Here is a 16,316-nt window from a genome sequence, read left to right on the forward strand (position 1 = left end):
AGTGCTGCACCATTACGTGACATAAAAAGTAAAGAGAAGATATCACAATAGATTTATCCACTGTAAGGGGCAGATACAGGAGCAATATGAGAAATATCTGAGTGGGAACCCAGTTATTATATAGCTATTTCCTCACTAGTGATTTACAGTGTTTTTTTCACTTATGATTAAAAGCTGTCCTCATAAATTGGCAAAGCAATTAATGATGGTCTAAAGTCCCTTGTGAAAAATAATACCTTAAAATAATTTTTATTTAACGTATTTATTTTTTTAAAAAGGGAATGATATTATTATGACACCTTTGTTACATAATAGATTTTTGTCCAGAAAGAGCAGCAGAACCATTTAGAAATCAATCAAGAATGTCTCTCCATTGCTTTTCATTTTGTGCCCTTTGTCCCTGGACATCACAGCCTTCCAACATTTCAAACTTCTAACATAATAATGTCGACAGCCAACCCTATTAGAACGTTTTGCAAGGTGTCAGTAAAGATGAAAACATTTATTGCTGAATTATTATCTTCTTAAGATAATAAGAAACATACCCAATTGAAACTCTTCACCACTGATTTTTTTTTTAAATACAGAGAATTCTAATGCTTCATTTTAAAGTTCTTGCAAATAACTAACATCTGTCCTCACAATAACTTAATTGTCTGAAAAAGATACTACAGTTTTAGAATTGTCCAAAACATATTTCAGCATTGACGGTAAGACAAGAATCTAGGATGTCACTAAAGCATCTGGACTAAAATGTTACATTTGCTTTAACTGTATGAATTTAATGGTATTTAATTTCATTGTACAAGGTGCAATGACAATAAACTAAACTAAACTAAACTGAACTAAAACTGGCTTTCTAGTTTTAGAGAATTCAGTTTCCTCTTGTAATAATTTCAAATGTTATTTTAAAGTATTAATATCCCTATTAGCATAAGAAAACCTGAATTTTGATTAGAGATTAACCTGAAATTGATCATGTCAGTAAAGGTCAAATAAATAAACTGTCAGTAACTTCTAAAAATCTTCAACCTTTAATGCTGGAAGTACAACTGAATTTTGATTACAAAAAGAACCTAAAATTCCTTTAATAAAGAAATGGAAGGGGTTATATAAAATATTTATAATTGTATTTACAATTTTTTAAAAAATTGTCTTCTTCATTTCCATAAAGAAATAGAAGTCTAAACGTATGTCCACTGATAAAGCTGAAGGCAGGAATGTTTTTAACAACCTAGAGTTTTCTATTCCATTCTAGTTTCTCTTTTTGCACTCCTTTTTTTAAAAGTATAGTCAGTTCATTCATTTTTCATTCTTGGATTCTTGTTCTCTGTTAGTGCTTATAGATACATATTATTGTTGAAGTCACCAGGGCAACAGAATAAATAGCATGCATTTAGCAGCCATTTAAGCTTGCCAGAAGCCCAGCATCTATTCATCCATTCTGTCATTCTTCTATTAGCATATATTGCTTATGCCTGGTACATATGCCCTATACAGGTAGTGCTCAACTTACAACAGTTCATTTAGTGACCGTTCAAAGTTACAACAGCACTGAAAAAAACGACTTATGAGCATTTTTCATCGCTACAACCTTTGAAGCATCCCTATCATCATGTGACTAAAATTCAGATGCTTGGCAATTGGTTCCTATTTATGACCATTGCTGTGGCTCAGGGTCACTGACCCTATTTTGTGACCTTCTGGCCACCAAAGTCAATGGGAAAGCCACATTCACTTAATAACTGTGTTACTGCAGTGATTATCAACTGCAGTGATTCACTTAACAACTGTGGCAAGAAAGGACATAAAATGGGGTAAAACTCCCTGAACGATGTCTTAGTTAACAACAGAAAATTGGGGCTCAATTGTAGTCGTAAGTCAAGGACTACCTATATAAAACTACTAACCATCCATAAGTACCCTTCCATATAATCTCAAGAACTTCTATTTTCAAGTAGAATGTTTCTGAATTTCTCATAACTTTACAATAACTCAAATAATAAGAAAATAACCTATTCTATTCTATTCTATTCTATTCTGACATTCACATTTCTTTTTCCCTTTTCATTTCTCTTTTTTCTTTGAACTTTAATTGCTAAGGAATGGCAAAATGATTTTAAGAACTATATGTTTGACTGGAAACTCTTACCTGCATGATGATTTCAATGAAATCTCAATGGTAATTTTAGGGAAATGCTTTGTTCACATAACTGAAGCACTTTTCCAAAGCTGCTAAGAGATGCTAGTCTTTCAGGGGAATAGTATCCTATGTTTTTTAAGTAGTTTCTTGGCATCACATATAAATCCATTTGCACCAACCAAGCTGCCAAGCCAATCAATAATGTACCAGCAGAGGCTTTGAGCCATTTCAAATAGATCCCAAATGACACTATTCAATAAAATATAGATGGGCTGAGGGTTTTTTTTTTAGCAGTTTGCACAGGTGATTAGATTGCATGCTTTCATTCCTATGTGTTACGCCTACTTTACAGTAACAAGTTTTCCTACTTTTTTAAGTAGATTTCAGGGAGAGGGAATCTGACATATTATAGCTAAACTGACCTTTCAACATGAGGGAAAAAAGGAAATGTTGATATTTAAACAAATCCCTTTCTAGGTTAAAATAAGACACAATTGCATGGAAAATATTGGCTTCTGAAGTCAAAACTGGGTAATAGTTATAGTTTCAATGGAAAAGCTCTTTATAGAAAGAAAAATCTATAGTCAATTTTTCTGAATAAGTGGGAGAGTCACTGTTTTGCTAAAACCAGTTAAATAATTGATGCACAGCTTAATACCTACAATACTATACAATTATGAAATATCACATGCATACAAAAAAGGTACCAATTTTTTTTCTGTAGTTCATCTCTTCCATTAAATATATCTTGGTGTCCTATGTCCTAAATCTCTTAGCAAAGCAGATCCTTCTTTTCCCAGGAGAGAGACAGAACATCACTTAAAATAGCAAATTGACTACAGTATTTACTGTACCAATTTCCTTTTAAAAATACTAAGCAGTTGATAACATACCATTGTATCTATACTATTGAGGAAGGCGATGTGACTGGCCTAGGTTTCCTGGCCTGTTTTGTATATTTTTATTCCACATCAGATTTCGTTTCCAGTAGTGGCAAGATGTTGATGGCCACAAATTTCTAGGAAGAATAGGAAACTAATAAGAGTATATCTCTTCAATACAAAATTTTATTAGTTGTGAGCTACGATATTTATTTTGGCAAGATTCAATTAATTTCACATTTTGGCTATCTAAGTAATAAATATTACAGGTTACCTAGAAGGGTTCTACAATCAGCCTGAAAGATTGCAGACCAGTTAATTGGTTATAACAGAATTAATCTGTGAAGTTTCCCTAAAAAAGATTGAAAATGCGTGCTTGAATGAAGGTTGTTAGCTGTTGCAAAAGAAGAAAACAGATGGAAACTGTTGAGAAACTTCAGGAACTTTCCCATGTGTGGACAGTGCATGCAGTCTTAGGTCACATCTCAACTGAGACTTGAAGTCACAGGGCCAGTCATATTCTGCCAGGCTCGGTTCCTATTACAAAACTGTTGAGGATGAATGAGTTTGGGACTGTAACAAAACATAATACTGGATGTCTATTTATGGGGACAGCATGTCTATTTTCTCAAGTTTTACTAATCCATCTTCAAACTTTGCTTCTGATTGTATCATCATTTTCATTATAAAGTAAAAAAAAAAGCATAGAAATCAGAAAAGCTTAAAGAAATGAATCCAATTGTGCAGTAAAAAGCAGCAGATTTTGGAGTACTTGACAATTTTTCTTCTCTAAAAATAGTAATTGAAGAACATTCAGTTATGCCCAGAGTCTTAGCTAAGTTCCCTAGCCTCCACTTGGAGAACGGTCAGACTATTACCCCATCTAGCTTATTGTTACTTCTCCAATCTGCTGATCTGCAGATATTTTCAGTCAATCAGTCCTATAAAATCTGTGTTAATCTGGTTTATGATACTAAAGTAGCAGTCCACTTTACTAGCTGCAAGACTGATCCATACTGAAGAAATGCTTGCAAGGCTTCCTTAATCCTATTTGGAGATTCCAGAAATTGAACCAATGACACTGAATAAGCATTTGGCTTACCACTAAACTATAGTGCTTTTCAAATCTTAGCTTACCCAGACAGATACTGTGATGCTGTACAAATTCAAAAGCAGGACTGAGATGTAGAAACATCAGCCTTCCTTATTCAAATTGGCTAATCATGGTTGCAATTCATTGACACTTTGAGCACAACTAAATGTTTATTTGTATTCAAAGTACACCATTAAGTTAGTCTTTCAATATAACTTTTATTAGCTGTTAATAATAATTTGTACTTCTGGGCATTTCCTAATAAGAACTAACTGGTGAAGGCTATGAAATGCTTTAAACCTAAAACCAAGGCAAATGCTCTGATCATGCAGAGGCACTCATGTAGTAGCTGCCTATAACTATTTAAAGAAGCTGTCATTTCTTGGTATTGTTGCTTTTGGTTTAAAACATGCTAGACGGGAAGTTTAGTCTGCTCCCATGTGCTCTAAAGCATTCTTCTGCCTTCGAATCAAAAGCATATACAGTCCTGTTACTTACAAAACACAGAATACCAAATAACATAGTTTGAATAGCTGATATTATTAAACTATAGGATCACATTTGATATAAATTTCCCAGCAACCACAGCTATCTAGACTCACAGGCTCTAGAGCTATAAATCCATCTTTTGATCTAGCTATAGCCGTGTCCAAGCATTCACACAGCAGACACCTTTACACTTACCATCTACACATGAAGGAGCAGCATGTGTTGTCCCAGCCACCTGACCTGGAAAGCAGGAACATTTCACTGTTTGGGAGCGCTCTTCAATCTTATTCTTATTACAGCATCTGTGGGCAGCAATGACTTCACACGTACCAGGTTCTATATGCACTGCAAAGAAGGAAAGTATACCGTACATCTATGTTTAAGGAGTAGAAAGACATATAATATTCTATATACAGAATAAAATAAATCAAGGAACAACCTCAAAGTAGATCAAAAAGCTTAGCAGTTTTTTAAAAATCTTTGCTAAATACATTAAATAAAAGCTGATGAAAAAAATACAATTTTTCAGCAGCCAAATATCAGCAAGAAGACATGCATTTGGGGAAAAAAAATCAAAGGTTACCATTCAGAAATTGTGATTAGTCAGTTAAGACTCAGCTGATTCCAAAACACCAGCTGTATCTAAAACAACAGATTCAATTAACTGTGTTCATGGGCAAATTCAATGGTATACTCATTATAAAGTCATTAGCATTGGCTAATGTTGATTCCATAAAAAGGTTCCTTGTCAAAACATTCCAAACTGAAAAATTACATTGGTGGCATGTTCTTGTCATAAACACTTTTAGACAGCAATATCCAGATAAACTTGCTTTGTACATTAAGTTTCCCCAACCTGTAGCCTTTCAGATGTGTTGAAACTGCAACTTGTCAGAATTGCTATTCCCAAATAATCTAGAGAAATTTCCTGATAGAAAGGCTGCTATAGAATTACTTATAACTTCACTGCTTTTAGAATCTTCACTGAACCAAAACCATTCCAAATCCAAAGAAAAACTACATGTCATGACAATGGAAGTAATGGACATCAAATTGAGGTCAGCTGAAGCTGATTTCTAGATCAATTTCAATTTAATAATTTTGTAGATTTCCCTTTCCTGTCATTGCTTTTTTCTCCTTCTATACTAGTGTCTAAAATTTATCATTTTTGAACATGATTACCAACTTGGGATCCAGGATTTCATGTGGAAGTGTATTTGCCTTTCCTAGAAACCATAATCAAAAAGATTTATAGATGAGATACAATTTAATCCAAGAGTCTAAGCTTTTTATATATTTTTCTGTTATTCCAGCAAGTAACAAAGTGCTCTGAAACTAATAAAGTTACATTTTATAATACTGCATTCCATTTCCCTTCTGTAACTAGGTTTGAGTCAGCTGATATATTATGTTTATTTATCAAATTAATTGATTGTTTCTTCTTTAATTTACATATGATTATCAGGAAAATAAAACTCAAGAATGTTTTTGAGAATTGTAGTCAAAACACTTTGTATTTGTTAAATGTTGATGACTCTTTTCCTTTTTGCTATTAATAATGTAATATAAGAGAATTTGCTTAACTTTGCATATCATAAGAAATGAAGCATAATGGCCACTTAGTTGGCCCAAAAGAGTGGTGTGTGGCTCTTTACAGAGGCACTTTAAAGGAGTGTTTTGCTGGGAGGTTCATAAGTTGCAGACATGATTCTAACTGTAGGAACGTTCACAAGAATGACATAAATAATTAAATGATTAATTTCCCTGGAATTATCTTTGGAATTTTTTTAAAGAATTCCAAAGATAAAAAGCCTCCTTGATATTTTCCTCAATATCTTTAAATTTGTAAATAAGGTAATGAACAAAGCCACAGGTATTGAATTAATTTCTTTAATGTCCTTCAATATCCTTCCCATGCATAAGAAAGGGATCGAAGTCCAGGAACACTTTCTGAGCTCAGGATTTATCATCACCAATTTTTACTACTGTTATATGCATATATATCAAGAAGTAAATCTTGCATTTTATAGAAGTTTTTTCTAAGAAAAGATACTGAAGATCAGTCTCCTAAAGAGATGGAAGCAGAATTAAAATTATTTGTACCCAGAGAGTAAGAAAAGCCCTGGGCTCAGAGCCTATGTATATTTCTGCATTATTACCACTTCCATTTATGTATATTTATTGATATTTCATGGACATTTTCTACTAATGAACCATCATTTCTGCCCTTAATAATCACACAATTATCTATCCTGCAAATGTTTGGTAATAATATTCCTGACTATAAATTTGACACACTGCCTCTCTCTCCCTTTGTCTTTAAATTCTTTAGTAATTCAGTTTTAATGGAAGTTTTCAATATGCAAAAAGGACATAAAGTTTAGATGCAGTCGATAAAGAAGCCACCAAGAATATTTTTGAATATAATCTGAATAAGTAATCACCTCTTGGATTTGATTGATTATTGTATAAATGCTGAAAAGGAATTTAATAGAACGCTTTTGACAAAAAGAACAAATCGTCAATTCATAAAGTTATTGTTTGTACATAATAGGTATCTAGCTGTTGTTCAATATATGGAAGTCAGGACACTGCAGCAGACTTAAATGTTTTTAAATAAAGTGACTAGAAATATTTTCCATGAATTAGATTTCAGATATTGCCTTGAGAATATATACTGGAATTCTAGCTTTTTTCAGTTTTACTTAAAACTCATAAGCTCTCACTAAAATATAACTTATAATATATAGGCTAGTAAATTGATTTCTTAGTATTGATCACTGGAAATATCAGCAATTTCAAAAGAATGTCCTATGAAGGAATAATTACTGTTTAACAACTAGCCTTAATAAAAAACAGAGCTTTAAACACCATGCATCTCAAGCCAGTCTGTTAACATATCTATAAACACTGCTGTGTCTTCCCTTAGAATGCAATAGTAGAAAACAGTGTTTCCTTTAATAAGCTTTTTATATATTTCAAATCACAACCATTTACATCAGTCCAGAAGGCTTGTGCATATAGTATTCTATGACAACATAACTCATTCTTTTTTTTAGTCAAGTATATTTTAAGTCTAGTCAGAATATAAATGATGTGATCAAGAAGTGGGCTTTTTAGAACAAAAATATGTAATTGTCTATTTTAAAAAGTTTTACACTAAAATTGTATCACTAATTGATAACTTGGAATATCTAATAAAATTTTTGACATAAATTTTATCTGCATCTTTTCAATTCTTTACTACATCTTATATTTGACCCAAAGTTTTTTATACATAATTTCAGCATCTTTTCTCATTAAGATTTTTATTTGAATACTGCCCAGAGTCACTGTGTGAGGGAGATGGTAAATAGCAGCATTCTGGAGACATGTGATTGCCTTTTGCAAATTTTCTACCTGAAGGTTTATGTTACGCAAACTTACATGTTGTATTTTATGTTAGATGGTCGATTTATGGTCTGGTTCTCTGTGTTATGGCCTATGAGCAAAAACAAGTACAATATATCTATCCATCAAACAGATAATCCAGCAAAGCTAAATTATTGGAGTTTGAGTCAAATCGAGGGAAGTATTAAACATACAGTAGAGCACAATTAAATTGGAAGCTAGAAAATGTTATCCCAAGTTCTCAAACTTTAAGAGTTCCAAATTCCCATGCTAATTTTAAAAATTAACCAAAATCTGATAAAAGCTAATAACATGGGATCTTGGCAAATTGGAGGAAAGCACCTGGATTTATTTGTTTATTAAAACAATTTTATATGGCCTCCCATCTCACTACAATATGGACTGGATTGCTATACCATGGCAACCAGCAAAGACATGCACCAGGGGAATTTAAAAATAACTCAAGATAAGGGGCACAAAAACTCTTTATCACACACCACACATATACGCATCACACATATTTTAAAATGGCCAAGTTTTTCATTGTACAAATCTTCCTGATTTTTTTTATACCCCACCCCTACTTCTACAGTTACATCGGACAGATAAGGTCCAAAAGACTGCAAAATCCTATGACATTTACAATTATAAGACTTTGCAAATATTCACGAAGATGCACATTTTCAGGGGAATTGAAATTGTGGAAGATATCAGTGGCTACTAGTGGTAGGTTTCCATTGAATATTTTGTGTTACATTATGGAAACAGAATACTGGACTGGGTAAGTTTTGATCTGCTCCAATATAGGTTTTCTTATGTTTGTCTTCTCAGCTGGTTATTAATGTAATTCACTTAATAGCTGAGAAGTATGTCATTAAACAACCAATAGTGGGCAAAAAAGGCAGTAGGACTAGAAGTGACTTCGACCTTCCTGCTGGCTTCCCCATTGAGTTTCCTTCTGGGAGGCTGGCAAAAACCTTCATTCTTTCCTTCTTCCCTGCCTCCCTCCCTCCTTTCCCTACCTAGAAAGGTTTTTGATTAACTCAGACCTTAGAGTGTTACCCTGACTCCTTGAGGATACTCTTCAATACTTAAAAGATATAGTAATATGCTATCACAGCAACCTTGAGATAAACTGTTAATGAAGGAGATTCTATAGTACTGTGGGATTGGTACAAAGAAAATTCCTTTTATGCACCTGGTAGCTTGATATTAGAGCTATAACCAGGCAATTGCTCAGCTTCTCACCAGGAGTGATTATACAAATCTTCCAACCTCTTTTCTTTCTTTATTTTCTGCTGCCCACTGGCTGATCACAGAAGAAGATAAGTGTGCCAATTTCCCCATCTCATTACTATAGACATTGGAAAAATCCTCAGAGTTTCCTTTGGAATATTGGGGACCATTATTCAGATGATAAGCAAATTTGGTCAATGTCCCTTTTCTCAAAACCCCCTCTATTTTTGAATCATTTTGACTGTTCTTTCCAGAATTATCATCCTTGAAAGTTATCTTACACACACTCTGTCCCTCAGTATGTGATTTTTGCAGTCTTCTCCTATGAGCGCATCTGTGTACATTTTGTGTGTGATCTGTAACCTCAGGTCAAAAGTATTATACTTATATATTTATTCAACATGTATCTAACTATAGGCAGGAAGAGACAATGGGCCTTAGAGTATTAATGAAAATATTATTGGACTCGAATGCAACATTTCTAGATTCCAAATTTCAGACTATTTAGGGCTATATGTAGAAAAATGAATATGTGCAGTTAACTTCTATACATCTAAGCACTTCACAGATAAAACCTTACCTACCATAATTATTTTTCCAAGTTCAGATAATTTCTGATTCACATTCAGAAGCATTTGAAAGCCAGTCTTTAATTGGGAGAATAAACTGTTTAGTCCTGGGAGGACTGCAACATGTTTTTCTAATCATTTCATAATGTTCTTGAAAATGTCCTTTGTTATTTGATATTTATTTTGCTGATGAAATTCTTTAGCTCTTTATTCTCAGAATTTCTATTAGTTTTAGGAAAAATACTAATACTGCATTTGTTAAATAAAACAATCTGGGCATGGCTACAGCCCTTTAGAGGTTATATGTTCCAAAACCACTTCAGAAATGAGAAAAATCAACTCAGTTCTTTTGTTGGGGAAGATAGAGGTAACATTTAATAAGGAGGAAAATATGTTCCTTAATCTATGACAAGATTTAGGACATTTATTTTGCATGTCTAAACTCCCCAAACCTTTCTTCTATTAAAAAAAGGTGTAACATTTTGGTGAAACATCTCTAGTCTGGGGTGTTTCAGAAGTTGCAGAAAGGTTATCTATAGCTACATGTAGTCTAAAGATTAAAAATGTATCTAATTTATCAACTAAATATACTTTTGCAAGTATTATGCAGAATATGAAACTTATAAATGTTAAATGCATACCAGATATTGAAAAAACACTATGTTTAAATCAACGTGTATCAACTACTAAATAGAGTTTTCTGCTTGTATTATGTAGTATCATTCCCCTGTCGGAATCTGATTCGGAGGGGTAGACCGAGCAGCTGACAGGGAGTGGGAGTGTAGCTCCATTGATTGTGGAAGAAACTGGGGAAGGGCAAAGGCTGGTTGGGCAGAGCAGGGGAGAGATAGAGCAAGGGAGAGGGAATTCAGAGGAAGACCCAGGCAAAGTTGGAGGTATTAAAGGGACATTTCTTGCTTATTTGACTGTGTTGCCTTTGTGCCATGCCCCGGGTCATCACATGTAGTGTTTAAAACACTACATGTGCAAATGATCAATTCATTCAATAAAAATTTAAAATGTGGATTTGAAATATGATGTTAATTGGAAATAAGGCTTCCAAAAAAATCACAATGTTTTAAAAGATATTTTAACAAACCAGGCACTGTTTCAAACTTTCTGTAAAACTGTGACCAACTTCTCCAATCTTATAAATATTCCAAACCATTTTTAGAATAGAATACAATAGAATTCTTTATTGGCCAAGTGTGATTGGACACCCAAGGTGCATTGTCTTGGTACATATGCTCTCAGTGTACATAAAATAAAAGATACATTTGTCAAGAATCATAAGGTACAACACTTAATAATAGTCATAGGGTACAATAAGCAATCAAATCATACTAGGAAACAGTCAATATAAATCGTAAGGATACAAGCAACAAGGAAGCTGACCTGGAAGGAAGCTTCCCTGGAGCAGCAGGCAAGCAGGCTCTCTGCTTAACTAAGATTAAATTAGCCTATTCTAATTATTACCTGCTTTTAAGACTATTTTTCTATCATATCTTATTCTTCAAATTTTTTATTTATTTTTAAACCCTTTACATTTTTGAAATTTTTGCAGTGTGATTACTAATCCAGTTTTAGTTATATTTCAGCTATGGTTTAGCTGAATTTATACAAAAAGCCAGAGCTGGGCCTCAGCTATAGGAGGGCCTTGCTGCTGCTTCTTTGTTGTTGTTGTTCTACACATTTTACTCCTTCAGCTGGAAGTCTAGCAATGCCTAGCTTTGATGTGATTTCTCTTATCTAATTTAGTCTATTTTATCCACTATTTTTATTATTTTATCATTTTTATTTACCCATGTACCCTGCTTTGTCAGAAGGGCAGGATCCTTGGTATACTTGTGAGGAGCTCTGCCACTGTTTGCATTAGGACTCGTTTCTTCTCTACTCCCGATTCCTTTTCCTTTGGATTAAGGACTTGTTTCACTGACTAGACTCTGCTATATTACACAGCTCCTCCTTTATTGTGCTACTTGATGTAATGAAGACAAGGAAAAGGAGCAGATCTCTCACTGACCCGGTTCCTCAACCTTCTCTGAAGCAATCCAAGATTGAGGACTTTGTTTTAGCTCGGCCTCTCGGTTTGAAAGCTCCTGCTCCCTTTTGTCTGGCTGCTGCTGGTTGTCACAATCTTCTGATGGTTGAGGGCATCGCCCCCCGAGTTGAGAACAAAGGCTTATCTAAAACTACAGCCCCCAACCAATCCTTAAATGAGCCCACCCTTACAAAACTTTTGGCTCAGCAATGTTTCTTGGTCGCAGAAACCACAGCGAGCATTCAGCTCCAGCTTGATAAAATAATAAGTACTTTAAACTACTTAGTTTCCTGGACTACCAATGGGTGCCCTAGGCTGACTGCTCGGCAGCCTGATGCAGCGGCAGGGTTCTCACTGCCAAGCCTCAGCAAAAGCACTGGCCAATGTCATCCTACCAATAGTTCGAACTTTACATCTTTTTTTTTTTGATAAAATTTTTATTTTCAATAAACAAACATACACATACAAAACACAAAACATAAAAACATAAAACTTCTTTTTGGAAAGCGGCTTAGTCCCGGGTTACATCTTTTTGTGCAGATATAAATTCAAATTCATGCTCACTTTATATACCATTTCATATCTTATTTACCATTCTACATTTTCTATATAGCTTCTCCCCTCTTTTCACTTTCTTAATTCTATTTTATTTATTTCATCTCAATTTAAATCATTATGCTTATATCTTTTGTCTGTTCTGTTTCAATTATCTATTATCTTTTCTCATTGACACAAAATTTCTCCTGTAATCACTGACTGAAGTATGACACCTTTGTATCTTTCCCCTAAATAACACTTAAAATAATATATAATTTTCATTCTGATTCTGCTTAGTACACTCTAAAACTACCTACTATATTTTAAAATAAGAAGGAATAATAAATTTATAATATAGTTAAAACAGTAATCCATAACAAATTAAACTCTATTGTTAAATTTTAAACATTTTGCATGTTCCTTTTAATATTTTATCCCATTTTATAATCATATAATGTTCCAGTTTTCTAACATTATTTCAAATACAAATACAACAATACAATTTTATGTACTTTTGCAGAATCTCTTTTTAGATTATATTTTTACCCATTATCTCTGAATGAATCCTGTTTCTTTACATCTTGTTTCAAACTTTGGAACTCCTCTTCCCTTTTCCCCTTTCTTTCTTTTCCAATCTAGTCTTTTTACCCCCTTGTTTAATCTCCACCCTCTTAATCTCACCTCTCTTCTGTATTCCTCTTTTCTGTTGCTTTCTGACATTGTAACGATTTTTCATCCTATTTTTCCCTTTTTTGGTTGTTTTTTTAAATCTTAATTTCTCCTTTCTCTTTCCCCTTTTCCTTTTCTTCCCCAATTAGAGTTGCATGTTCATTAAAGATGGCTTCTTCTTCATCCCAATCTCTTTGTTCTTGAAGTTTCTGATAGGTAGAAATCGCCATTTCTAAGAAATGAAAAACAGATCCAGAAGAGCCCTTCCCTTCTTGTTCCTCTTCTTTTAGCTTTTTAAATTCGATTTTCAAATCATCAACAAGTAGTGCCATTGTGAAAATTTTTTAAAACAACCCAAATGTTTTTAGTCTTTCAAATAGTAATTTCCAAAGTCCCAAAGTCACCAAGCAATCCAAATACACTCAAACTGTTTCATTTAAACACTTTCTTCTTTTTATACTTGCTCTTCCTGGGGTTACAGATGCAAAGTTCCAGTTGAAATATATCTTTTAGAAGTCTTGTTACAATTTAGCTCTAGTCTTATAAGTTCTAAGCAGCCTCCTCCAGTAGAATCTTAATATTAATTCTTTTCCTCTCCCTTCCCACTTATAGCAAAAAAAATTTTTTTTAATTTTTTCCCCCAATGTTTAGAAATCTTTATTGGCCCCTTGGCTTTACCTGTTGATGCCAAAGCAGGTTTTTCCAATTTCCATCTGCTATCACGGTAAGGAAAGAGACTGAGAAAAAACAAACTTTCCCTTTTACTTTCATTCGCCGCTTTTTCCGTCTTCTTTGGGAGCAATGTATCTTTAGTAGTATTTAAATTCCAGGGTATTATGTTCCTTTTTGTCCCGGGTCAGCCAGTAACTTTCACTTCAAACTTCCTCCTGCACAATTCTTATCCGGCTGAAGGCTTCTTTGTGGCGGCCATTGCTGACCGCCGCTCCACTGCCTTCGGAAAAGGGAGTTAAGCCGGCTGAGGAGGGGGGTTGCGATTCCCCCGGACCCCTGCCTGGTTGTCCCCTATCTTCAGCTACTCCTACGGGGTAACTATAGCCTCCAAATCCAACCGGATCGGGGGCACTCCAGCAGCGAGCGCGGCAGAAACCGCACATGATCGCGGATTTCTGCCGCCGCCGAAGCCTTGCAAACCGGAAGGCGAACTTTACATCTTTTGACGCAAACAGTCACCTGGTCTTACAGTCAAAACAGGTGGTCCTCATCATTAAACCCATTAATGGCAACTTACCTCACTGGGGTTCAATACAGCTGGTGAGGGGCCATATATTACAGTTATTGGGGCTAAAAGCTGATGATTTGAAGAAAGTTGAACTTTTACCCTCCCCTGAACACTGCACTAGAGTGCTACTCAGTTTTGACAACTCTAACACCCCAAAACTATTTTTCAGAAGAGGATCCCTGTTAAGATCCTTTGGCATTCTGCCAAGAAAAGTCTTCAAAGATATGTCGATTAAGCCACTCTTGAGTAATCGACAATTTGTGAGTGGCAGGAGATTTATTGCCCCCAAAAGATCCTCAGAGCACATATTAATGTGCCAATCTTGAATGCCATCTCGGATACTACATCATGTACTAATTATACACCTATTCCCGCAAAACCTCCAGTTGGCATCCTCTCAGATGTAGCCTGACTGTTCCTCCTACAACTGGTCAAATCAACCCCCCGCAGCGAGTAACATCTTACCAGGAAGCTTCCCTTGACTTGATCAGCTGAAAAGAAATGGCCCCAAAGGAAGTGACACCAACCCAGGGTACCCATGGTTCCTTAGTAAATAAGCCCCAGGTCAGTGCCTCTGGGATTCTATCTATTTATGAGACTGACTTATGTCAAGACAATTTCTGTAACCAGGAGGAGATACAGCTCTTCAACTCCTTTTGTGCACTTCCACAACCAGAAAGGGCCCAAATCATAAAGTGTCTGGATGCAGTTAAATCCAAGTTCTGGAGTCTTTCACTATCTGATGATTCCCTTGGACTCCAGGGAGTCTATACTGATTTACCAATGGAAGCTCCCTTAGCGCTCTCTCCAGAATGTCTAATTCGTAAATTTGAAGATCCAGGGCTCCTTCAAACTCCGTCTGTTGATGCTGCTGAATATTTGCCAGCTAAGCAACCAATTAATGCCACAAGTACGAACTGGAGTGCGCTTAGAGCCCTACAGCCCCATGAACAAGGCTTGCCTCCCCTCCCTCCTTCCCTGCCTTTGCCTCCTAAGAGGATGACCCTGCCACTTAACAATGGGTGTATCTTTTCAGATCCGAAGGGCACTCTGGGAAAAATTAATCACACAGAATGACTATTAAATCTGGCAACCCCCCCTCCCCCACACACGTAAGTGCCTTTTGTGGAACATAGCAGGTTGGGGGAGAAGATGTGGTACCACAGAATTCGCCAACTATATTTACTCATTTGATGTGGTCCTGCTTCAGGAGACCTGGCCATGTGATAAGATATCCCTTACAGGGTTTATGGTCATTTCCTTGGCCACTACCAGACAATCTATGACAAGAAGGCCTAAGGGTGGTCTAGCTTGCTTCGTCTCTACTGCTTTGAAAGTGGAGACAGTGGAGCTGCCCCCCTGTGGCTTTTTAGCTATGGCGCTCCTAATTAAGAGAGGACGCAGCAAACTGTTAGTGTTCAACGTTTATCTTCCCCAGATGATGAGGCAAACTGATACTAAGGCTCAATGGGGCGTGCTGGAGAATTACATTACTTGTATGGAAACTAAATTCCCAGTGCTGTACATCCTTATAGGGGGCGACTTTAATGCCCGAATGGGAATCCAAGTTCCCCCATCGATTGAGGTACTCTACTTCCAAGAAAGCCTCCAGGCCATAGGACACCTGATTTCAGCCAGACATTCTAAGGATGAATTAACAAATTTTGCTGGCATTCAGTTAGCCCTTTTAGCAGCCCAACACAATAAGATAATTCTTAATGGGAGTACCCTATGTGATCTAGCTGGTGAGTTTATTTTTAATTCCTCATATGGAAGTAGTGTTATTGATTTTGTGCTGGTATCCCAGCTTCTTAGAAAGGCAGTCCATGCTTTTTATGTGGACTGCCTTACGGAGAGCGACCACTACCCTAGGTTACAATCATTGGGCTTTCATCAAATATACATCTCCTAGGGTCCCCAGATATTAGATCCCTATGTGGCCTCCTATACAAGGAGGATCAAATGGTCTTCTAATACTGAAAGAAAGTTCCACTCCTTTTTATCATCTCCGGAGTGTCTCAGCCTATA

The 16,316-nt window shown here is 35.5% G+C and overlaps 1 protein-coding gene across 2 annotated transcripts in view; it reads right to left on the reverse strand.

Moving 5' to 3' along the window:
- TAFA3 (TAFA chemokine like family member 3) overlaps positions 1–16,316 on the reverse strand; it is a 99,807-nt gene that overhangs the window by 12,647 nt on the left and 70,844 nt on the right. For both annotated transcript variants that reach the window (XM_026713045.2, XM_087929321.1), the window contains exon 4: positions 4,802–4,951. In XM_026713045.2, the coding sequence (XP_026568830.1) occupies positions 4,802–4,951 (150 nt within the window). The remainder of the gene's footprint in view (positions 1–4,801; positions 4,952–16,316) is intronic.

This window comes from Pseudonaja textilis, chromosome 3 (assembly GCF_049901715.1).
Source record: "Pseudonaja textilis isolate UNSWEBS1 chromosome 3, rPseTex1.2, whole genome shotgun sequence".
NCBI classification, from domain to species: Eukaryota; Metazoa; Chordata; class Lepidosauria; order Squamata; family Elapidae; genus Pseudonaja; species Pseudonaja textilis.